The 25,562-nt window shown below is 46.3% G+C and overlaps 1 protein-coding gene across 3 annotated transcripts in view; it reads right to left on the bottom strand.

Moving 5' to 3' along the window:
* Window positions 1-25,544, bottom strand: part of ak8 (adenylate kinase 8) — a 45,956-nt gene extending 20,412 nt beyond the window's left edge. Inside the window, exons 1-10 of one of the 3 annotated variants that reach the window (XM_064354515.1) lie at window positions 25,090-25,544; window positions 24,478-24,585; window positions 24,172-24,256; window positions 21,316-21,365; window positions 20,366-20,476; window positions 17,173-17,241; window positions 8,524-8,605; window positions 7,931-8,002; window positions 5,119-5,319; window positions 2,218-2,349 (exon numbers count right to left, since the gene is read on the bottom strand). In XM_064354515.1, coding sequence (XP_064210585.1) covers window positions 2,218-2,349; window positions 5,119-5,319; window positions 7,931-8,002; window positions 8,524-8,605; window positions 17,173-17,241; window positions 20,366-20,476; window positions 21,316-21,365; window positions 24,172-24,256; window positions 24,478-24,561 — 886 coding nt within the window. In that variant the 5' untranslated portion in view covers window positions 24,562-24,585; window positions 25,090-25,544. The remainder of the gene's footprint in view (window positions 1-2,217; window positions 2,350-5,118; window positions 5,320-7,930; window positions 8,003-8,523; window positions 8,606-17,172; window positions 17,242-20,365; window positions 20,477-21,315; window positions 21,366-24,171; window positions 24,257-24,477; window positions 24,586-25,089) is intronic. The other 2 variants (XM_064354513.1, XM_064354514.1) reach the window with 2 other exon arrangements.
* Between the last annotated feature and the right edge of the window lie 18 nt (window positions 25,545-25,562).

The following is a 25,562-nucleotide window of genomic DNA, read 5'->3' as shown; positions in this document are numbered from 1 at the left end:
TGGCCAATGTAACCTCTTCAGAATGCCGGGGAAAGCGCAACGAGACAGGTGGAGAGATCCCGGAATAGTTACCGGAGTGCGGGCAGACAATAAAAATAATCAAATGAAAAAATTATAAAATAAATAATAAATGGCGGAGGAGGACGGCGCGGGAAAATGCAGGAAAAGATGAGATGATCAAAAAAAAAAAACACCGGCACCATGTCCTCAGCCCTCACTGCCTCTCTGAAATGTATTCCGCACCAGCGAGACTGCACTGTGCTGTATTCATTCAAAAACTGAATAATTTATTAATACAAATTAGGACTGGAGTAGGACCTGGAACCCGCACCTTGTCCAGAGGGTGGCAGTGTTGGCATTCACCAAAGGGAGGTGTAGTTTTTTTTTTTTGTTGTTGGCCAGGCCACAGGGGATGTCTTTACCTGAACTTAGATGTGTGACAAGCCTTCACTAAAGTCAGCGTTACTGTGAACTGTGTACTGTACATTATATGTACTACAGCAAGGCCTTTATGGAGTTCCAAACCAAACACACCATATTTGAGTGTTGTGGCCTGTGGTCTGGGCTTGAAATCTGACCACAGGGCTGTCCCCAGCTCACTGCTCAATTTAGCCTCCTCTGGTTGGTCAGGCCTGCAGTCCGCCCTCTCAAACCACAAATGAAGTGTACTCCTCCAAGCACAGTTCAGAAGGTCAGAAATGGTTCTGAAAAGTTATTTCTGGTGACAATGAAATGTGCAGTGCATGTTTAAATGACCAAATTTTGGAATGGTGTGGGGTTGGGTTCTGTGTATGCTCTCTTATGAAGCCAAATTAGAGTTGTCTTTATCACTTATTTCTTCATCCTGATGCTATGGCTCATAGAGCTGGTCTAAGTGTGCTGTTGCTATAGCTCATAGAGCTGGTATAGGTGTGCTGATGTTATAGCTCATAGAGCTGGTATAGGTGTGCTGATGCTATGGCTCATAGAGCTGGTATAGGTGTGCTGATGCTATAGCTCATAGAGCTGGTATAGGTGTGCTGATGCTATGGCTCATAGAGCTGGTCTAAGTGTGCTGCTATGGCACATAGAGCTGGTAATATATAAGCATCATGAATTGCACCTGATGATGCACATTTGTACACTTATGTGAAGAGCACAGGCAACGGACTACTGAGCAGTGAAGAAATGTGATATGGGCACTTGGACAGCTGAATCATCCTTCACCACGTTTTCAAATGGACAAGTCCACGTGCGGTCTACACAGAAAGAACCCTACAGGCCAGAGTGCTTGGTTCCAACTGCGAACAGCATGGTTCTGGAGGTTCTACGATGGTGTGGAGTGTATTTTCCTGGCATGGCTTGAGTTCAGTCATCCCCTCAGAAGGCAAGGTCAATGCTAATCACTACATAATGATTCTGAGTGATCGTCTTCATCCCACGCTGCAGCATTTCCTTCCTGCCGGTAGGGATGTCTTCCAGGATGACAACGCCGCTATCCGCAGAGCATGTGCGGTCAGCCAATGGTTTGATGAAAATTGCAACAGTGTTATCCATATGCCACGGCCTTCTCCATCACCAAATCTGAACCCAGTTCAGCATGCTAATGGGAGAGTCTAGAACGATGTCTAAGACAGTGTTTTCTAGCTCCATAAACAAGCTATAAGCGGATTGACTTTCTTGCGGGAAGAATTTCAGACGCTGTTAGATTCAATGCTATGATGGGTACAAGCCTGGCTAGTGGCACACTGCAGAGCAATGAAAAGGAGATATAGTTTGAAAAGGAGTATAGTTTGAAAAAAGTATAAAAACAATCATAACTGCTCGAACCACAGCCAATTGTTTTATTGTCAGTTAGTTTAAACAAACATTTATAGATGCAAAATGAGAGTCACTTATTTAAAATTCACCAGTTTTTGTTAAAATCTTTATAAATTGGTTTACTTTGATGTTACTTTCAAAGCATATAGACACCTATGAGCAACCTTTATTCCCAACGCTTTCACATCTCTGAGGTTTTATTGTGTGTGTGGGTGTATGTGCGTATGCGTGTGTGTGCGTACATGTGCATGTGTGTGTTTTTGCGTGTGTGCGGCATGTGTGTTTGTGCATGCACACATACATGCACACATACACAGAAAACCAGAGGGAGAGGGATAAAGAGGGACAGGCTATAAAGAGAAGAGACACAGATGAAGAGAGAGAAACGTCCATGTGGGGAGCGAGAGGAGAGCTCACCGTTGACGATGTCGTACTTCTGAGCGATCCTCTCCGCCAGCAGGCTCTTCCCGCTGGCCGGGGGCCCGAGGAGCAGGACCCTGGGGGTGTGGGGGGCCGCGGAGCGGGGCCGGCGGAGCACATGGGTCAGCACTGTGGGGGGGACCAGACCACAGCGACACAAACGCATGAGCCACAGCCCCACCAACGGCGCAGGCAAGACGCAATGCGGACAGGACGCCCAAACACGCGAGCCACGCCCCCAAGAACAACGCAGACAGGAAACCCTGGCCGCCGCAAAGTGGAGGTGACGCCTCGATCGCGTTCCGTCACTTTACGATGCGGGGCGCACGTGGGAACGACACCGGAAGCTGCAGGTGAAGTTTCCTGGGGGATTTTGCACTGCAAGCTGCTGCAGTGTGAGCGGGGTTATCGATTCGTGGAGCAGGGGAAGGGTCACGCAGAGTTGAGCCTGAGATCTGCTTACACCAAGTACAGAACAGAAGTCAATGGCCAGGCTGCATGTAGCTTTAAAACTCCCCCAGACATGACTATCCAGGGTAAAAAGCTGCACTTTCAGTCTTCCTCATTGTTCACTGACATGGTATTATAACAGGGTAGAATGTTCTAGAATGAATTGACCCACTTTCCCCCCTCCATGTAAATGGATTGAAAGCAGTAGTTGCAAGCTGCCCAATTCAGTGTGAACCAATACATTGCATTACATTACATTACAGGCATTTGGCAGACGCTCTTATCCAGAGCGACGTACAACAATAAACCGGATACTGATTTCCTCCTGCAAGGGGTTGGTCTTCTGAGAGTGAGGTTATAGCATCAACAAAGCAGAAACTAAAACTGTCCAACGAAGCTGCATAACCAGCGTAGGTTCACGATTCGATTGGCTACAAGACGCACGCTGTCAGGGAGACATATTTCCTTCAGCTTGCTTTCCCTCTCATTCTGCCCAGCTGTAAAAAAAAAAAAAAAAAGAAAATCACTAGCTTCCTAATGGACACCAAAGGGAGGTCAAGATCAGAGGAAACCTCAGGTTCAAGTGCTTCCCCCCTCTCACAGCTGGGGGGGGGGGCTTCTCATCCGCACGCACCCTCTCCCCACGAAGCCGCGCAGAATTCCCCCTAAAGCTTTAATCGCCAGAGATAATCCGGCGCTTAACCGGGGGAGGGGGGGGGGGGCAGCGGCGCTCTAAAGTCCCGCCCCCCGACATCACCGCGGCGAGGGGGGGAGGGGTCCGGCCGGGCTCAAAATAATGGAGCCGATCAATAAAAGATAAAGAGCCCCGGCGGGGGGGGTGGGGTGGGGTGGGGTGGGGGGGGGGGGGGGCTCGGGGTGCGACCCTCTCAAGGAAGCCAACAGCTGTTTTCATCTGGGTTTCACCGCGACAACGCCACGGCGCAATATGACACGCTTCTCCCTTAATGTCGGATAATTAACCGCGGCCTAATTATGACCAACGAACTCCCCCCCTCTATTCTCAGCGCTAATTGGCACGCCGGACGGCGAGGGGGCGAAAAATGACGAAGGGGTAAAAAAAAAAAAAAAAAGCTAATTCGGCTAATTCAGGGAAAACCAGATCAAGTCAAAAGTCGCTAGTAACGTCATTATCAAACTGCATTTTTAAACCACAATAATCAATATTCAAGGCAGTTTTATCATGGTTTGTATTTCAATCTAGCCTCATGAATACTTAATGCCCGAACCTCAACCACCCCCCCTCCCCCTTCTCCCCAATCCCTGTATTTTTTATTCCCTCCGTTTAACGCAATCAAGCAAATCAGATGTTATTAATTATAAATTGAGCCATTACTCCATGCCCCCAAACCTCGCACTTACAAATCACGCCCCAATCATGAAGCCGTAAAAAAAAAAAAAAAGCAGAAAACCCACGGAACGGCGCTCCTGCTGTACTCAAGTGCAGGCCTGGCCTGATCTAATGCGGTCTGTGAGAGCCCAGCCTATCCACTGCACTCACAGAGCTGCCTGTGAAAGAGCCAGACGCAGCGCAATGAGAAAAGCAAAGACACCAGCGCAAAAACAGGTGCGGCTTTTCGCTGTAGCCCCACACCAAACCACACACTGATTCCACTTATCAAGGTCTTGATTGAAGGCCACGATCGGTTAATTAGTTGAATCGGGGCTAACTGAGTAGTGCTGGGCTTAAATATAAACCTGCACCCACGCTGGCCCTTTTAGGATTAAGATCGGACACCCCTGATAAAGACCGTATGACCTACAGCCGGAATACAAAGCATAAAAAACCAAACGAGAACGAGAGCGGCGCGGAGGAAACGTGGAACGCACCGCAGCCCGCGTGCGTCGCGGCGGCGACGGGGATGAAGCCGCGTTCCGATGCGCTCGCAGGGAAAAAATATATATATACTTTAACAACGCGGGGCGCTAACCGCAGTAGCGTTAAAGAGCTGACAGTCAAAAGACTCCAAACTCCACCGCCGCGCACATCCAAGAGCCCCGTAATGGGGGAGACGCGGCTGGGGCGAACGGCAGGATTATTTTGTCAAGCGGAGCGGCGTAATAGCGAGACGGGTTTCGCTCAGATGGTTCTAATGGCCTCGGTGACGGCTGCTCGTTCTGGCTGAGGGCCACGCGGGACGCCCTTCGCCTGTGGCTCTGCCTAGGGCGAGCCCCCCCCCCGCCACCCGCCGTCATCAGCCAGGCTGACAGGATGGGGGAACGGGGGATTCCCCACGGATCTGCCGCGACGTCGGCCTCCCGCCAGCAGGGGGCGAAGCGCCTACGGGGGGGAAAGAACACTGGAAGAATGGGGCCGGGGCGGGCACGCTTGCAGGCACTGAGAGCGTATGCGCGAGCATGTCTTTGTGCGTGTGTGGTCGGGGCACGCCAGGGAGCGCGCTCAGCCTCCGTGCCGGCAAACGGACTCACCCTGCGCGTAAACGTCGTCGTGGTGCTGGTCAGCGTTGACGACCGCGAGGCGGTTCTCGTAGGCGCGGCGGAGGCCGTGCGCCTCCCGGTGGTACCGCAGCAGCCGGGCCGCCGCCTGCTCCTCCGACAGGACCTCCCCCCGCACCAGACGCCGCCCCACCTCGTCGTCCCTCGGCCACCTGAACGTGGTGTGGTACACGTCTGGAGACGGGGCGGCAGGAAGGAAGGGAGGAGAGGAAGAGCGAGGCCCGTTCCTGTCATCCCGAGGGTGGCACTTACACATTCAGCATCGTCGCTAGCAGCTAATCGATAGTTTACAGCAGATGCGAATAAACATTTTATATTTCAGCGCTGTGGACGACAACATCAACTCCATTATGCATTTTTGCGTTTGAGAATTTATGTGCAGTGTGTATTTAAGCTATTAATTTGGTTAAAAATTGTAAAAAAGAAATCTGCATACGGTGGTCTACGGAAACGAGCGCTGTGAGACTTTTGAACAGCTGAAAACCGAGATGGCAATTACGTGGATACAGCAGTCTCCCGCTATAACAAATCTGCTGGGACCTGCGGCTTTTGTTCATTACCGCTCGGCTTTGTTATACCCAGAGGAGGCTTCCTGTTTTACATCCACATCCAAAGCCGGGATTCAGCAAACAGGTTCAATATTGCACAGTGCTCCTAATGATAAAATGAATTATAAGGAGAGGGCAGGTTGCCCTGTGATGTTTTGACATGCTTATCTTTCGCCTCAACTTCCCCTCAGCTGAATGCGGCCATTTTGTTTTTATTATTTAATGGATTACCAGGTTCCCTTATCCAGCCAGCTTGCATAGCTTATGTTTTACAGTCAGAAAGTACCTGAGGCAATCAAGCACATTTTCTAAGGGTATAACAGCAATGCTCTTCCAGGGATTTGAACCCACATTTTTCCGTTTTTTTATTTTTTATTTTTACACAGAACTACACCATACAGAAGTAAAACCAAATATGCTTAGCAGGCATCATTATCCAGTTATGACTTAGTTCACATTGTACAGTGCCATGAAAAAGTATTTTCCCCGTTCCTGATTTCCTCTATTATTGCATATTTATCACACTGAAATGTTTCAGGTCTTTAGACAAAATGACAACATAATACCAGACAAAGGGAATCTGAGTAAACACAAAACATTTTAAAAAATGATTTAATTTATTTAATGCAAAATGTTCTCAAACACCCATATCACCCATGTGAAAAATAACTACCCCCTTAATAACTGGTTGCACCACCTTTAGCAACAATAACTATAATTTGATATGTTTTTCACATCGCTGTGGAGGAACTGTAGCTCACTCTTCTTTGCAGAACTTCTTTAATTCCAACAAATTAGGAGGTTTTTGAGCATTAACTGCTCGTTTCAGGTCCTGCCACAGCATCTCTATTGGGGTCAATTCAGGACTTTGAATAGGCCACTCCAAAACTTACATTTTGTTTCTTTCATCCATTCAGATGTGGACTTGATTTTGTGTTTCAGATCATTGTCTTTCTGCATAACCAAATTATTCCTCAGCTTCAGCTAACGGACAGATGACCAGACATTGCCATTAAGAATTTTCTGGTGCAGAGCAAAATTCATGGTTCCTTCAATAATGGCAAGTCATCCAGGTCCAGAGATGGTTCCACTTTTGACGGTGCACAGAAGAGTATCCAAAAAGGCTTGGGGATCATCCAGGTGCTCCTTTTTTGCAAACTGGTTAGCAGTAGTTTCCGCCTACTCTCCCATGAATCCCATTTTTGAACAGTATCTTTCTTATTGTGGAGTCATAAACACTGACCTTAGCTGAGGCTAGAAGAGACCTGCAGATCTTTGGATGTTCTTCTGGGATCTCTTGTGACTTCTTGGATGAGTTTTTTCTGCGTCCTTGGAGAAATTGTGCAGGTCGGCCACTCCTGGGAAGATTCACCACTGCTCCAAGTGTTCTCCATTTGGTAATAATGGCTCTCACTGTAGTTCGGTGGAGTCCCAGAGCCTTGGAAATGGCTTTGTAAATCTTCCCAGGCTGATATTTCAACACTGTTTTCCTCATCTCTTCTGGAATTTCATTTTATCGTGCCATAGTGTGCTTGTAGTGCACTTTGTGGTGACTACTTCACTCTGATGGTATGGTTCAATATCAGTGAGGTTTATATTTAACAGGTCTAGGTGCAATCAAGCCTGGCTGTGTTCAATCAGCTGAATCTAATTATCAATTCAATTTGGGCAATTATTTGATTTAGTCACTAAGGGGGCAATTATTTTTTTCACATGGGTGATATGGGTGTTTGATAACTTTTTTCATTAAACAAATCAAATAATTTCAAAAATGTGTTTTGCGTTTACTCAGGTTTCCTTTGTGTAGTATTACATTTTGTTTAAAGATGTGAAACCATTCAGTATGGCAAATATGCAATAACAGAGGAAGTCCATTTAATAGAGGAAATACATAGGGTCCATAACAATTGTCAGGGGTGGAGTGTAACACTATACTCTCAATTCAATTTGCTACTTAAAGCACTATATCCTATATTTTGTAATATATACCTAGATATCTGATTAGATATGTGATAGATTTCTGTGACTATTACTAGTTGTGATACTGATAAATTTCTACTGATTTTGCTCTTCGCTTCACTTTTTTGTATGTCGCTCTGCTAAATGCCTAAATGCAAATACAAATGTAGTTCATGTTAAGTATCTTGCTTCAAGAGTGCAGCCTCAACTGTCCACCTGGGAATCCAACATGCAAGCCCAAGTTTTGTACTATGGAGCACTGTTAACCCAGGTTTTACCTCCTGTGACAGGGTCTACCCTCTTGCCGAGACTTCTGTGGATAAGGACTGCATCTGGAGCCTCCAGCACCACTAAAACAAAAGTAAACTTCCTTTACTCTGATAAAGAACCACTCACCACACACGCACTCACACTCTCTCTCTCTCACATGTACGCACACGTACATACACATCAGATGTATAAAAATAACTATGTGGGAAGTAAGAGGGGGAAAAACCCCCAATTGCATTACAATAAAACACTGGTTTACTGACAGAATAGTGAAACATTTCCAGGTCCTCTAAATCTAAATCACGGTTAGACAACTAGACGGAGAAACAGACGCGCAGACACCCACGGTACTGAAGTGACAGAGTTAGGAGTTGGAGATGTTTAAATTCAGCTGGGAGATCATTATCGGGGCATGCATTAATGTGCCCGTTTCCGACGACGATCTTCCACTCCCCTCTCTCTTCTGACATTTGGATTTTGGCAACGCTTTCGCATGCGCTGAGTTCTGTGTGGCATTCTCCTCAGGTGATAGCCTGGCATGCGAGAGAGCGAGAGAGAGAGAAGGAGAGGGAGAGAGAGAGATTGGGCATATGGTGCCCACCTACGTGATCCGGGGCGATGCCAAGCTCCTGCAGAAGCAGCGCCTCCTGCCGATTTCGGGGTATCCCCTCCAGCACCCATCCCTGTGGGCACAGCAAAGCACAGTACAAGGGAATTCTGGGTAAGGAGACCAAAATACACACTATAGGCTCAGTCATGCATATGTGCTGAGCAACCACATGCCAACATTTCTCTATGTTTCATGTTAATGTGCTCTTGAAATTAAACATATCGACTGAAGTAGAACAATAACATCAAAGTTAAGATACCGGCTATCTGTCCCGCACCCTTTCCCAATCCCCTAGCAGTTGTTCTATCACTTCAATTTAAGTGAAGCAAACAAGTAATAACAACGTTGTGTTTCGAGTCCTTTCATTTTCCACACACTGACTCAAGGCGGTGTAATTCGAGGTCGTTTTCAAAAGGGAAATAAAAAAGGGGCCTTTGCGAGAAATTACGGACACCTTATCAAAGCGTGCAGTCAAAGTACGAAACAACAACCGAGGCGGAAACGCGTTTCAGACGGATCATCCTTTGCAATGCAACGCAACACCAAACGGCACCACACAGACAAATAAGTGTGATGTGTTCAACACAAACGCGTATGGAGTAAAGGGAAGAAAAGCCAACATTTATTCATTTCCGAGACCTTTCGTTCTCCCCCAGTATGATAATCCATAAATAATACCACATAATAATATACAGCCCATGTATTATTAATCTAAAAGTGGCTCTGCGTGAGAACTCCGGAGTGAATAACAAAGTGAATAAATCTCCGTGTTAACGGGGCCGGAAAAAAATAAATAATCAGCGCGAAGTTTCACATAGAGAGGCAAGAGTAGGGTTAAATTACTAAAACCTTGAAAATGCGCCTAATTCTCCGGTTTCCATCCCCCGATTCTCACTTAGCCGTAAAAAGAACGCAAGAAGAAAGAGAACAGTGTGCATATCATTCATTAGCCACAAATAAAAGAAATTCTCTCTAATAGTCCCCTAAATCCCCAAGCTTACTGCGCAATGGAGCAAGAAAACAGGAAAAGAAGCCATCTCCCTCAAGTGCTTGTTAGGGCCAACTTATTACGGCGGTGAATGAGCTTAAAAATAAATAAATATGTAAATAAATAAATAAAGCAAACATTTATAGATCTAAGTATTATCAGAGGAGCTGCTGGTTTGTTGCCAAGCTTGCAGGGCTCGTTTGAAATGCGCCTTTGTTTTTCCCTTTGATGTTTTTAAGCGCAAACCCAGCCGCTGATTTACCTGCTCTCCCGCGCTGGCGCCCACCAACGCACAACGTTCCCACAACGTCTCCCTAACGCCCACTGCAGCGCTGAAGCAATGGTGTGGATAAGTCACGCAAAGTATGTGTACAGTATATTTATATTTGCGCGTGCCACCTGCAACGCTGGCAAAAAATGTCATGGAAACGTCGTGAGAACGCTGTGCGGACAGGGCATGGTTTTTGTGTGGGGGTGGAGGTAAGATGCATTTTAAGTTTGTGAGCAACACTTAAGTTGCGAAAGCTGCCATGTGTTTTGAACGACAAAAACTGATTGTGGCCTGTAAACTGATTCCAGGTTACTGATAGGATACCTACTCTGGTAGAGGAGAAATCACCAGATTACATGACAGAAATAAGAAAGCCAGGTAACCAGACACAAGGGAAAAGGTACTTAAGGGGTGATGTGAAAGGCACCAATGATTTTAACGGGAAACTATTTTTGTTCTGCACAGATAAAAAAAAAAATGCACAGCTTTTTGAAGTCCTGGGTTAAATATCTATGAACTCAAACTGTTGGTTTGCAAGCTGAACAGTGCACTGAAAAGCACATATATGGACTGATAACAGTGGCTGTGTATTAGTGAGCACACATGTAAGAGAACCACACTAACAATTGTGCAGTGCTGTTAGCACTCATATAATAGGGTGACAGAACTGCGCAGTGCTGTTAGCACTCATATAATTAGAGTGAAAACACAGTTCATGTGATCTTAAATCTTTCATTGGAATGCCAAGTTGGGGAGATGAAATTTTGATCAAGAAAATCTGATGATATACTAACAAAAGCTAGTATATCAAAAGCTAACCAAAAAAAAATAGCATTATAGCCTTATCAAAAAGTAAAACCAGCTGTATTTAGACTCACCTACACAAACACCGAGTAACACAAGTCTCATATTTAAAATAAACTTCAGTACACAGCTCTGTCCAGACTATTTCTGAATGCATTTTATATGGGGCCTACTGTCTAAAATACACTGCAGTTCTGTTGGCTGATAGAAAATACAGTAAATAAAATAGGATAACGGGCATCAAAGAAAAAAATACAGAAATTATATTCATAAGTGGCATTTTGTGGTAAATATGAACAAAAAAATGCACTGATGACTAGAAGACAAGAGAAAAAGCAGGCTCACTGTACGAGTGCAGGTTTGTGTCCGTGAGCATGCGTAAATGTGAGAGTGCCCATGTATATTTGCTTTTGTGTGTGCGAGTACGAGCACGTCCAGGTGAGTGTGTGTGTGTGTCCACGTGTGTGTATTTGTGCACCCTTGCAAGTGTGTGCATGCTGTTTGTGCATGCAGGCATATATGTATACATGCCTGTGAGTATCCGTGTGTGTGTGTGTGTGTATGTGTGTGTGGGTTGCGGTCCCAGCCTACAGCCTGATTGAAATTCTAATGAGCCACTCTCAGAATCGTCCCACCCCTGTGTCCCCCCCCCCCCCCCTCTTCTGGGGCCCCAGGACGGCCTGCTCCATTCCGTTTCATCACACATCAAAAGGCCCCCCGCTCCGGGCTCAGACAGGACCCGGGGGCCGCAACATCTGCAGCGGGGCGCCCAATCACAGGAGGGACACGCTCTGAGCAGATGTCGCGGGGAGCCCAACAGCAGGCAGTGTGTGTGTGTGTGCATGCGTGTGTGTGTGGGTGTGTGGGGGGGTCGGGCGGGGGGGCGGGGGGGGCTACGAGGATGAACAGCTCAAAGGTTCGACAAGCTGGAGAGGGACCCGCTCAAAGGGCCCCCCACCGCCCCACCTCAGTCCCCGCCGCAGACCCCCCTTTTGACTGTACAATTAGGCAATTAGTAACCCGGCCGCTAATCAGCTAATCATTGTCTGTGTGTTTTTTCTATTAAAAAGGCATGTCCTCTGCAGGCGGGCCCAGGGGCAGGGGTGGGGGCTGGGGGGGGGGGGAGGTATAAAGACTGAGCTCTGTGGAGCACACAGTGGAGAGGGGAACACTGCTGGTGTTTGGGGAGAGGGGGTTGCAGGTGGACCAGGTGTGACTGCTGGTGTCTGGGGGTGCGTTGCAGGGGGTAACACTACTTGTGTCTGGGGGTAGGGGTGGATTGGAGGTATGAGAGTGCAATGCAACTGGTGTCAGGGTTGGGGGTGCTGGGTTACAAAGGGCTACACTATTGGTGTCTGGCAGGGTCGGGGGTAGGAGAGGGTAACGCTGCTGGTGTCTGGGGTGGTGGGGGGGGGGATATGGGAGCGCATCACCGATACCATCATACTCCACAAAACCGTTTTTTTCCCATTTACCACCACAACTCCCATCAAGTATTTCACTAACATCTCGTAGATATTGAGGACTGACTCAGCAATGAACGATGGGAGCCTGAGGCAAGGAAAACAGTGACATTTTATCTGGGACTGGCAAGTTTGTCTAGTCTACCTGCCACTTTGGCAAGTAACCACCCATCACTTGGAGGTCCTGTTCTGTTCTGAATACCCAGTTGTCTAGTAAACCATTGAAATTGGCTCCGGTGGAGGAAAAAGTTAGTTTCGGACTCAAGCGCAGTGATGGGCTAATGGCTGAAATCGCAATAACACAATTAAATCTTCCTCTACGTGCTTCCAGACTAAACCGCTTCACAGCCGCTGTGTGAGCGGGGAAATAAATAGCATATGAGCATAACGAACACACGACTCGTCCTCGTTTCAATAAGTAACGCTACCCTGCATTTGTCAAAACATCCGTGAAAGGAAAACTGACAGCCCGGTATATTAATTATCTTCTTCCACAATTAAGAACTGGCCACCGCGTTGGACGTTTGCGGCAAAAGCACGTATTTAATTCAAGGCAAAATTTATCTAAACAAATTAAACACTCGCTCCTCCGCACCACCACCAATGGCCTGAGAGCACAGGGCCCCATTACTGTATCAGAGCACAGTAATGAGACGTAACTTCACAAAGCCAATGTCCTGCTGGAGTGCGCGATGCATTTTTCATCAGCACCAATTATTTAGAGGAGCCGAATTTCTTTTTTAAACAGTCTTTTTTTCTCCCCTCCGTCTGATAACACGGGCCGGCTTGAAAATAGGAAAACTTTTGTGCGCTCAATTTTCGGGCGCGGATAATTGTGCATAAATAAATAACCGGCTGGATCCTTCGGCCGCATACGGTATTCATGCATCAATATTTATCAGTCACATTGAGACTTGCCATACTCTCCACTTTGCCCACAATAATTACAAAATACTATTCCTAGCATACGCTCAAACAGGCTGCCTTCCTTTTGCTAAAAACTACCTGAACTTGACGAAAACTGAAGTAACGAGTAAATTACGGTTGCATTTTACAAAAAAAAAAAAACTGAGCTCTGAAACTAATGAGAAAAAAATGTAAACCCGTGAAACAATGGCGTGACATCTACAGCAGAGGGTAATTTCCATCGGTATGTGGCATATTCTGTCTGCATGATAATTAAATGCTCATTAATACAATAAACACAGCGATTGCTCGTTTAAAAAAAATATATATATTTAAAAGGACATGGCGGCTCTCGCCCGTTCACGTTACCTCTCAAAGCGCTATTAAGAGCAGTTCGCCACATCTGCCTCATACCTGCAAATACTCTGCAGGATTGCGACCCTGCCTTCTCTTTTAAAAATAGAATTAGTCTTCAAAGCTTCAAAAAAAGTATCACTTAAAGTAAAAACTGATTTGAATTCCGAGCAACTTAAATGTCTGCGCTGTAGCCTTGTCCCTATGCTTTCACAAGTGGTTCGTCCCAATTTGAGTCTGTCTCGGTACTAATTTTATTTCCTTTCAGCTCTGCGCTCATTATAATGCTTCCTATCACCCCCCGTCCTGTGCCATTTCCCCGTAGATTACAGCTCCAAAGTTCCGCAAAATAACACTCGCGAGAGAGGAACAGAGGAGAGAAATACAATAGTCTGGTAAAATGCTGACAGATAGAGGTGAACTCTGCAACTTGGATTAGGAATCATTAACATTCAAAGTTGGTTACACTGAGATACAGGTAGAGGGAGAACACACACACGCACGCATGCACGCACACGCGCATCCACACATATGCGCACACACACGCACGCACACACGTACGTATGCATGCACAAACACGCGCACACATGCACGCACACACACGCGGTCACACGTACGTATGCACGCGCACACACACGCGCATACAAACATGCACACATATGCACGCACGCACACACACACACACAGCCGCATGCCCAAACAGCTCGATAATTAAGCGGAGGAGCCTTGATGCGACGCGTCAATCACTCTGTCATTAGCTCATTAATGCACTTGCGGAGACAGGGGCCGTGAGATGAAGGAGCGCCTCTCTGACAGACAGGCTTCCTCCACCTAAAACTGAGGAAGAATGAAAGTGCCCTGCAGCTATGGAGAAATAGCCTCAACACCAGGCCCAATTCCCTGGATTTATGCAGATTAACAGGGAATAAATAAATTTATAAATAAGCGGATAAATGCCATCAGACGTTTAGCCGGAAGGGATGAGCATCCGTTACCCATTACCAGATTAAAAGAAAATAATAATCACAAACTCCTAAACTTAAAAGGCTAAAGTTAAAGGAAGCCAAGCGAAAAAGTTTAGTAATTTATTCAGCTCAAGCAAAGCAATTTGCAGAGTTTAGAAAGAAAAAAAGCTGTGAGCAGTTTTAATGATATAAATATTTTTCTTACAACTACAGGGAAACTGACACTTCAGAGAGTATTTAACTATCAGGAGAAATAGTGGCGTGTGCTTTTTTGTTTGTTTGTTTTTTTCATGGTGGGTGCAGCAACTGGATGCTAGTAAGACAACAGGATGAAACAGTCCAGGCTTCCTGCGTAGCACTGGAAGAGATGTGGCGGTGAGTTTGTACCTGAGATGGGTTTACGGCGAAGACAGGCTTTGGGCATGAGATGAACACCATGTTATGTTCCATTAAGGGGGGTAAATCCTCTGGGATTTGAGGAGGAATTCCTTTGCGACCGCAGTCACACTGTTGTAGTTAGCCTAAGCCTATTAAAGAACACATAAGCAAATAGATAACATAGAAAGGCGCCTGGCGTACGTGCGAGCTAAAACCGCCGTCGGTTTGAAGTTCGTAACGGTTCGTTTCTTCCATAATCCGGCGACGCACCCGCGCATCGCGGCAGAGGTCTGTTTTACCGTCGTCGGCCTAATCGCGAGAGAAGCGGAGGAGGTGGCAGGAGCCGAGAGGAGCATCGCACGCGAGGCGCATCGCGCGTAACCAAACAAAACAAGAAACCTGATCACATCGAGACAAATGTGTGCCTTTTGCTTAATTTCATTCATGGATCACAAAGATAATGAAACGCAGTGATTTTCTAAACCATTTTCTCTGCTTTCTAACTTTTCTCTCAGTTGCCGGTCGTCCCTGTGGAGTTAGCCAGTTAGCGTTGTGCGCATACACACGGGCGCACTGCAATGCTCCAATGCATTCACCTCCGAACCAGTGACTCTTTCTCACCCTACACGTCCACACGGTACAACAGGAGAGCTAGCGCTGACTGGAGGAGGCGCATCTCTCACTGAGGACATCTGGCAGCCTGTCGGCGCCTGCCGTGCTTTTGGGAGGTTCTCATGCAGTGGTACCCGAGGAACCCTTAAACCCACCCTACCCCCAGCAGGATAAAGCAAACCGGTTACAGACTCCCACTCACAGTCGGCTACTACCACCCCATGACTAGACTCGGCATTCAGAATCGGTTACCAGTGCACAATAGCCCAAACAAAACACAAACACATACAAACACAGGTATGAAAGCTTACAGACAAGATCCTTCCCGATCTGCTTAAAAAGCAGACCCCAGCTCCACCACTTCTCCCCCCACCACTTTCTCTGTCAAAGGCCTTCCGTACAGAATCCGAATTTGGCGTATTGATTTTCAGAACTAGCCGTTTCCTCTGCTGACGGGCCCTCTCTTTGCCTGGAGGTGGGTGGAGGGGCCTGGCCGGTTTCGGCCTTTGATCAAGCGCTCGGCTGACGGATTAGCATGTGCGCGCTCTCTCCCCGCATCTGTCTGCGCCGCTGCTAATAAATACAGCCCTCGCTGCCCCTGCTCCATGCTAAACGATTAGCTCGCCCGCTCTGCAATAATAATAATAATAGCAATAATAACAACTTCGCTCTGCCGACCCCCAAACTACAGACCGCCTCGGCCCCTCCCTGAAAGTTCTCCTACGTCATCCCCTGGCTAAACACCTTTTTTTACCCACAATAAAACCCAATTCAGGCCAAAGATTCGCAATGCGACAAAACCCTTTCAGAACGTTTCAGAGAGGAGTCGCGGTGCGAACTGCCCACCTCAGAACATCTGACACATGTCTAATTATAGGTGGTGAGTTTTTTTCAGTTATGGCCTCACGCATCTTTGGTCTGTACTGGGATCAGAATTTTCCTCTTAACTCATTTCTAACATTATGCTCCTTACTTCACTTCAGCTGACAATATGGCATTTCAACCAAAATATTCAAGTATTTAAATAACTGAACATGGATTTGGCAGAAGAGTGATTCTTTAAAATGGCTGGATAAGAGAGAGAGAGAGAGACGTGTCCATGCCGGAGTGTTAAACAGAGCCCAGCTTGCTGCGTAGCTCTCGTTATCCGCGCGAAGCGGAACCTTCCGGAAAACACGGCGGCGGTCTGCCGCGGCTCTCAGGCGGCCGGGGGCGGAGCCGTGGAGGAGGGGCCTACAGGGGGCCGTGACCTCCCATCCCCAAACTGATGTCCAACATCAGAATCGGACCCGCGCGTTGATGAGCCCCCCCCAGCGCATTACATTGTTTCATCGTTCCTTTGTCAGTTAGCATACCGTTCACGTGTGCATTATTTTAAAATTTTTATATCTGCACAGTATTTTACTGCGGAAATTCAGTTCCCCGCTCAAGAGCCCCGTGTGCGGGAATCGAACCTGCAACCTCCATCGCACTGCCGCCTTGGTGTGAGAAGTGAGGTGTAGCGGAAAGCCAGGGTCACAAATATCGATTGACGCGTTTACGAAACACTCAAATCACTGAGACGTGATTTAACCAAGAAACGGTGTGTGTGCCTGTGCAAGTGCTTATGTGTCAGTATGTACCCTTCGGCAAGGTACTCAACCTGAATGTCTTCAGTAAATATCCAGCTGTATAAATAAATTGCGCGTAAACGTACTCCAGCTGTGCAAGCCGCTCCGGATAAGAGCGTCTGCTAAATTCTTGAAATGTGAACGTGGCGCTACGCACGTATTTTTGTTTGTGTGTGCGGCGTTCCAGTGCACCTGCCGCTGGCGCGGGATTGGTCAGTAAAGGTACGGCTGTGTGAGGTAAGGGGGGGTGGGGGGTGGAGGGGGCGGGGGACGTGGGAGGGGCTCTCACCTGTTGGACGCAGTCCGTTTTTAACAGGCGCTGCTGGATCAGCCTAATCCACTGCTCACTGGGGACTTCCTGCGAGAGGGACAGCAGAGGAGGGGGGGGGGGGGGGGGGGACCAGGAGACAGGAGAGCTTCCATATTCATATCTGCACTTCAAAAGAGCTCCCCTCGCCCCAGCCCGGCGCGCGAGCAGGTAATTGCACCGTCGGCGGGTTTAGGAAACGGGGACGCACCCGTCCCTCTCCATTTCACGTTGCGGTCGGAGGCTCGCCCGCGGAGGGTGAAGCGGGAGGTTGGACGGGAGGGGCGGGTCCCCGGGGGGGGAGGAGCGGCGCGGTTCTCGGCGCCGACCCGGCTTGGCGGGGGGGCGGGGCGGGGGGGGACTCCGTGCTGGGTGACGGGCGGGTTGGAGTCTGCGGGCCCGGCTTTGAAGTGTCACCTTGAGGGAAGGGCTGGTGGCTGAAAGCGCGAGATTGGCACCGTGGGGGGGGGGGGGGGGGGGGGTTTCGTACAGGTGCAAGTCCCACCTCTCCCCCCCCCCCCCCATTTACTTCAAGCGCTTTATTTACGCTGAGCTTTACCGCTCTTTTTTGTTGCGCGCACGCTTTTTTGACTTTTGCCAGCTCAGGACGGGTGTCGTGTCAGGGAGGAGAACCAATCCCGCGCTGACTAAAAACTTGTGAGGCCGCACCCGCATAAAGACGTCTGCCAGGCCGAATGAATGAGGGAATATAACGGTTATAACAAGCAGTTGGCTCCCGCTAAAGTTGAGCTTCTTGCTCCAACATGCCTGACCTCTCATGCCCCCCCCCCCGTCGCTGCTTTTAATCAGATTAATCCAAAGCAGCATCTTTTAATGGCGTCAACCCCCCCCCCCCCCCCCCCACCACCACCACCACCAGCTTATTTTTTCCTTTTCATTTTTTTTTTTCAGAAAATCTGAAAGAGGACGATAATTAAAATAATTAAACCGCTGGGATTGGCTTCTGTGGGCTCTTTTTTTCTTTTTTTTCCCCGACCCTTTTTTCCTCCCTCCTTGCTCTTTATTAAACTTTTCAGATCTGCTCGCTTACGGATTTGGAGAACGGAGAGCCGCGGTATCCTCGTTTAATTGCGTTTACTTGCCTCTCTAAGGTCCAACTAAACAAGCCCCCCCCCCCCCCCCCCCCCCCATAACCGACCGGCACGCACCCCGCGATCCTCCAATTCCTGTGAAGTCTCGACATTTCGTATGGAGGGAGGGCAAATGTGTAAACAGGCTTTACAGTGCACACTTATTTATTCCATTTTAGTGTATTTTACATATAGCCAAGCAAAATAAGAAAATGTTTCCTCTGTTGTCATTATTTATTCATGCATTTTTAAGCTTTTAATGAGGACAAATTAACTCATTTTCTGGCGTGTCAGGACGAGGCGGACTTGCGAGGGAGAAAAAAAAAAAAACTCCCTTGTTTTGCACTTTCGCTCCAGCGGGAAGTGTGTGTGGAATGAGCACATCGCCGCACAAACTGGAAAAGAGTTTGGACAGGAACCCTGAACTATCTTAAAAGCGCTTCCTCACGCAGCCTCGATGCGAGGGTTGCAACCAGACGGGCTCCAGCCGCACCCAACCAGACCTTCGTCTTAACTATTTTGTCTCAGTTTTCCGGTTTTATTCATTCGGCTATCGGCTAGTGTGGGTCAGTAAAACTCAAGTCAACGGGCACTTTGAAATGAGGTCTGTGACCCACCCGCTGAAAAAAAAAGACTGCCAGAGGCAGTTTATCTGCAGAATGTCCACAGATTTCTAGTAATGTAAACACGGGTCTCAACTGAAACTAAACAGGGTATTTTCAGAATCAACATCATATATAAAGTTCATAGACATTCTTTCTATTCAACTGTCAGTCAGTTGCATTGCCTCTGGTGTCTGGTGTGTCTCAACAGTTGAAAAGTCGGTGATTGGGGCTGCCTGGTGGCTCATTCGGTTAAGGCACAATGCTGTGATGCATGGATGAGCCTCATCATCCTGGTTCAAATTCAGATCGTGCTGGTGCTGACTGCAGCTGGTAGCTAGGTAGAGTGATGTGCTATTGGTGATTTGTTTTTCCCAGGGTAAGGGGTCTGCGTTTCATCACTATCCAGCAGCCCCCATTGGCTGATTGGGTGTCTGTGAATTGCACGTCAAAGTCACTTCACGTGAATAGTCTTCCCCCATCTCCACTCTATGCCAGCTTAGCTGTAGTCTGCGCTGTGAAAAGAACCAGCTGGTGACACCATGTATTTCGATTCTATATTTTCTATAGAAAAGTCATCGATATAAACACCTTATTTCCAAGGCCTAAAGTGGCCATAGACTGTAAGGAAACTACAAAAACCAGTAGCCATCCAGGATCTGAATTTGACCTCCTACATGTGGGTTCCCGATGGTTATCCCTCATCAGTTGTTAGTACACAATGTGGTCTATGACCATTCCTTTGTCAAGAGCACAAAACGGTAATTTAAATTTGTTTCGAGTGACAAGGTGTGGGTTTCACAGTGAAAAATGTGTGTTTCTTTTCGAGGAAGTGTGCATGAGTGCATGCGTGCGTGTGTGAGGGAGGGCATTCAGGTGTTTATGTGTCCATATGTGACTGTGCATCCATGCACAGGCGTGTGTTTGCGTGTGTTTGCGTGAGCGCATGCGTGAGTGTGTGCTTACTTTCGAACGCAGTGTCCCAGCCCTGGTGCCGCTGGGTTTTATGTGTGTGCTGATGCTGGACTCTACCTGTGTGTGATGCTAAGCTCTACCTGTGCGCAGACGCAGGGCTCTACCCTGCGTGGTGATGCTGGGCTCTACCTGTTGCTGACACTGGACTCTCCACTGTGTGTTGACGCTGAGCTCTACCCTGTGTATGACACTGGGTGCTACCCTTTATGCTGATGCTGGGTTCCAGCTGCGTGTTGACGCTGGGCTCTACCCTGTGTATGACACTGGGTTCTACCCTATATGCTGACGCTGGGCTCTACCCGTGTGCTGGCGCTGGGCTCTACCTGTGTGTTGGTCTACCTGGGCTGGCTCACCCTGTGTGATGCTGGGCTCTACCTAACGTGGTGCTTATGCAGCGGCTCTACCTGGTGTGCTGGGCTCTACCTGTGTATGACGCTGGGCTCTACATGTGTGTGACGCTGGGCTCTACATGTGTGTGACGCTGGGCTCTACCTGGGCCTGCTCTACCTGTTTCTGGTCTCCGTGTTGCTGTGTCCTCCTGGCCAGCTCTGTGTCGTCCTTCAGGACGCTGCTGGCGGTGACGTGGACGGCGCGGGTCTGTTCACACAGCTGTCTGCCCTGGTGTGGGAGGAGAAAGGCTTTCTAATAGCAGACAGCCCCAGAGCTAGGGCACCTGACCATTGCCACTTCAACACTGCAGTTGGCTCTTTTGTACTCTGCATAAGTGTGGAGCTCTCACAGTAAGGGATCATCACTAAAGTGTCATTATTTTCATGCTGAGCAGATGACCATGTCCAGCTAACTCACAGTGGCAGTGATACTGTGCATGCTATACCTCGCACAGCTTGGCATTTACTGATGAAATAACAAAGCACAATTTTCTGTAAACACATATGGAGAAGCCTTTTATTTTTTCATGTCATACTGGCAGAAGCATAACCTGACAGTCTGTCTCACGACGGCTTGACATTCTACCTCCTCCACAAAGCTTGTGTGTTTTCATACGCACAAATGCACACACGCACACACACACACGCACACACAGGAGCATACACCACTTTCCCCTGCTTTCCATTTTGTGCTTTTCCCATTACCATATAACTTTACATAACTTCTTCTTCCAAATGCAAAACTTATTCAAAGTTCTGATCATTTTGCAAAGTATTTATAAAGCACAAAAAACCCTTTTCAAAGAAGAAAATACATGCACATATATATAATGTAACAATTTTTACTTGTGAAAACTGAGAAGCAGTTTCACATTTGCATTGACATCTACATTCCCGAAAATGCAGGGAAATCACAAATTGGTCCAGATTCCCTCTGTGCCCAATTACCAGCATCAGTTCTCTGACCCCTTGAAATATTATAAATTAATCATGTACTTTTGAGTTAGTCGTTAAGCGCACATCCGTGTTTCTGATGAACTAACAGAAAAAGTTGGAAATGATACTCACAATGGTTCTTTTCCCAGACGCCGGTGGGCCCAGCAACATTACCCTGGGAACTAGGTATTGGCAGTAAATGGTTAATAAACATTCCCAAAAAACACTAACAAAATAACAACCTCCACTCTCATGTAGGTTTCTCGGTGATTTAAAATGCCATTCTTTGGTTGAATATTAACTTAGCTGAAACAAACTAATTTGATAAAATAGTTTTTTGTTTTTTTTTGCAAACAAAAGGGCTGGTATAGAGGTAGGCTTCCTGGTTGTGTTCGCTTCCAAATGCATGTACAGTTTAACAGATTCAAACTTGAAGCTGTTCCTCTGGGCCAGAACAGCACCACACAATCTGATATCAGTGGAGGAAGCATGCTAGTGTAACTACAGACTGGTAGCACCCCCATGTGGCCATCATCAGCATTACAGTGGAATGCTCCAAAGACTGACCATAATGGTGGACGTGGTAACTGAACAACAGCACAGCCTCATGTGAGTGACAGTTAATGAAGATGCTTTGGACAAAATAAAAAGAAAGCTATTCATTACTCCAACGGGCAACCAGCAAAGTGAAGTATGACATTATTAGTCAGAGTACTTCATGCATACTGGACTATAACCAATAGCTTTAGTTAAAAAAAAGAGATGCACAACAGCAGCAATGGCATTTGAAGAAGCTACCAGTTCTACTGCAGAATAATTCCACTGACTAAACCTACACAAAATTGCAAAATTAAATAAAATGATACAAATAAAATGCTGCCATGTAAAGCGAACAGCTTTAAAGCTTTTAACTCGATTTCTTGTGAAGAATGTTGGCAAAGAAACGTGCAAATGATTGGAAATTCAAATTCTCTGAATGTCTTTATTTGAAAGAATCATATCTCCACCTAGTGGCAATGACATAGTATCAAAAACTTTTTGAGGTTTATCATTATTGCAAGCCATATATTCCGCACCAGACCAGGGCAAGGGGTGGGAAAAAATGTTTATTTGCAAAGTACCAAGCTTTTGATATTTTATCGTATTTCAAGTAGCATAACTATATCACGGCCGGAAAATGGCTGTTAATGATCATTATCATACAACCCCAATTCCAAAGAAGTTGGGACGGTAAATGAAATGCAAATAAAAACAGATAGCAGTAATTTGTAAATTTACTTTGACTTGTATTCAAACAAAAACAGTATAAAGACAAGTTATTTCATGTTTCACCTAATCAACTTTATTGTTTTTTTGAAGATATACGTTTATTATGAAATTTATGCCTGCAACACGCTCCAAAAAAGTTGGGACAGTCGAGTGTTTACCACTGTGTAACACCGCCATTTCTTTTAATAACACTTACTAAGCATTTGGGCACTGAAGACACCAGTTGGTTAAGTTTAGCAAGTGGGATTTTCCCCCATTCTTCCATTATGCAGGTCTTCAGCTTCACAATTGCACAGGGCCTTTATTACCGTATTTTGCGCTTCATAATGCGCCACACATTCTCAATCGTTGACAGGTCAGGACTGCAGGCAGGCCAATCGAGCATCCGCACTCTCAGATTACGCAGCCATGCACATGTAATCCGGGCAGAATGTGATTTGGCGTTGTCCTGCTGGAAAAAGCAGGGACGTCCCTGGAGGAGACGGGGTCTGGACGGCAGCATATGTTGCTCCGAAATTTGTACATATCTTTCTGCATTAATGGTGCCCTCACAGATGTGCAAGTTCCCCATGCCATGGGCACTGACACACCCCCATACCATGACAGATGCTGGATTTTGGACCTGACGCTGATAACTGCTTGGATGGACCTTTTCCTCTTTGGCCCAGAGAACACAATGGCTGTTTTGCCCAAAAACTATTTGAAATGTTGACTCGTCGGACCACAAAACACGCTTACACTGTGCTACTGTCTATCTCAGATGAGACCGAGCCCAGAGAAGTCGGCGGCGCTTCTGAACAGTGTTGATGTATGGCTTCTTCTTTGCATAGTAAAGCCTTAACTTGCATCTGTGAATGTAGCGGCGAATGGTGTTGACTGACAAAGGTTTACCGAAGTATTCCCAAGCCCATGTCATGATATCCATTACAGACGCATGATGATTTTTAAGACAGTGACGTCTGAGGGATCGGCGATCACGCGCATTCAGCAGTGGTTTTTGGCCTTGCCCTTTACGCACCGAGATTTGACCGGATTCCTTGAAACTTTTAATTATATTGTGCACTGTAGAGGGTGAAATGCCCAATATCCTATCGATTTGTCTTTGGGAAACGTTGTTCTCAAATTGCTGGATTATTCGCTCACGCATCTGTTGGCAAATTGGCTAGCCTCCACCCACCCTTGCTCTTGAAGGCTCCTTATATACTATAAGGAGATTGCCTCACCTGTTTAACATCACCTGTTTCACATCACCTTGTTATTTACACTTGTCACATCGTTATTAGTCCTAAATTGCCCCTGTCCAAACTTTTTTGGAACGTGCTGCAGGCATGAATTTCATAATAAACGTATATCTTCAAAAAACAATGAAATTGATTCGGTAAAACATGAAATACATTGTCTTCGTACTGCTTTTGTTTGAATACAAGTCAAAGTAAATTTACAAATTACAGCTTTCTGTTTTTATTTGCATTTCATTTACCGTCCAAACTTTTTTGGAATTGGGGTCGTAGTATAGCCAGTTTCACTGTTATCAAATAGATACACACAGGCTACCATAATGTTAGGCTACATCTTCATGGCCATAGAACCTTTAACTACTTGAGAACTTAAAAAATGTAATAACCCCGGTTTTAGAACCCAATTAACGAGAATAAAAGTATATTGGCCAATCTGATCCTCCGATCAGATAAAATAAATACAAAACAAGAAGACCCTTACCTTCTAAACTGTCCCTCTTCAGATAGTCAATCAAGTACTGTAAGGGGTCCTCTGGCTTGTCAACCAGTAGGTTTGTCACCATCAACTACAATAGATTGTGCAATAAAAAACGAAAAACGAATACCAAGTTATATTTATTGCATGCATTGCTATTTCGTCGTGGTTAGTTTTTTTTATTTTTTTAAATTGAAAAATAGCCGTCTATATTGATATCATTTTAAGTGACAAGCCAAAGTTAGCATATTAACCTAACCTACAAAGCTGGAACTGGACAGAATCACAACGAAGACACCGCCCACAACTTGCCTGCACCAAATCAAATATCTCGTGTGTCTCAGCATAAATAGACATTTCCGGAGGAATTCTCAAAGGTTTTGTTGTAGCATCCATTTCTGCGATGGTGTAACTTTATGACTGGTAAACAAAGAAAGGCAGATTTTAGCATGCTAGGCAAAACTTCTGTTTTCAACAAGTTAAAATGTAATTCCTGCTATAACGTGAGCTCGGTAGCTTGCTAGTCTAACTTACATAGGTTAACACACGTACAGTATAACTTCCATGCTTTAATATTAACGTATTGCATTTTTGTATGTTAATTATGCAGTGAATTAACTTAACATGACAAGCTGGCTACTAACATGACACAAAACTATTACAAGTGGCTATAACGAGAGAAAAATAGCTAACTTGGTTGCAATAATCGCCAGCAAGCCAATTAGCAAAGCAGAGCTACCTAAATCAACAGTCAACTAGTAATAGCATAGCTTGCTAAAGTTAGCGGTGGCTACCTAGAGCTACATTAGCTATATTTTGGAGCTGGCCAATCACCGTTCTAGCTACCAAATCAGTTACAATAAGAGTGTAATTTCACATGATTTCACAGTAACAGAAAGATTCTTTAGGATACGTCAATATTACCTCGCTACACTGATTCCAATTCCAATGAAAAGTTTAGGAGAAGACGGGCACGCTGGCGCTGTCACCTACTTCCAGTGCTGTGCAGCTGCCTAGTTACGAGCACACACAAGACAGGTCGCTAAGGTCTCCGTCATCAGTTTATCTGCGGCAGAAGGGAACACTTCGCAAACGTCTGTGTCATCAATAAAATTCACACAACGTCCAGGTTTTAAAACGTCATAGCTTGAACGCCCTTGTAATAATCTGCACATGGTTTAGTTGCCAAAGCCAAGTTGAGAGTTTGGGGGAGATGATTTCTCAACGGTCCTTGACCGAAATCTCTTGACAATAATATTTTTTAATTAGTCTAGACTAGCTAAATTCATTGTGAAAACGATACTGGTATGCACCAGTCACATCGCAAACCAGTAGGAATATACTTTGCTGGTTTGTTAGACCACGTATTTTATTATGTGTCCATCTGTAAAAAAAAA

Source organism: Anguilla rostrata, chromosome 10 (genome assembly GCF_018555375.3).
Source record: "Anguilla rostrata isolate EN2019 chromosome 10, ASM1855537v3, whole genome shotgun sequence".
NCBI lineage: Eukaryota > Metazoa > Chordata > Actinopteri > Anguilliformes > Anguillidae > Anguilla > Anguilla rostrata.
Note: the sequence above shows the minus strand (reverse complement) of the source record. Positions and strands in the feature narration are given on the sequence as shown.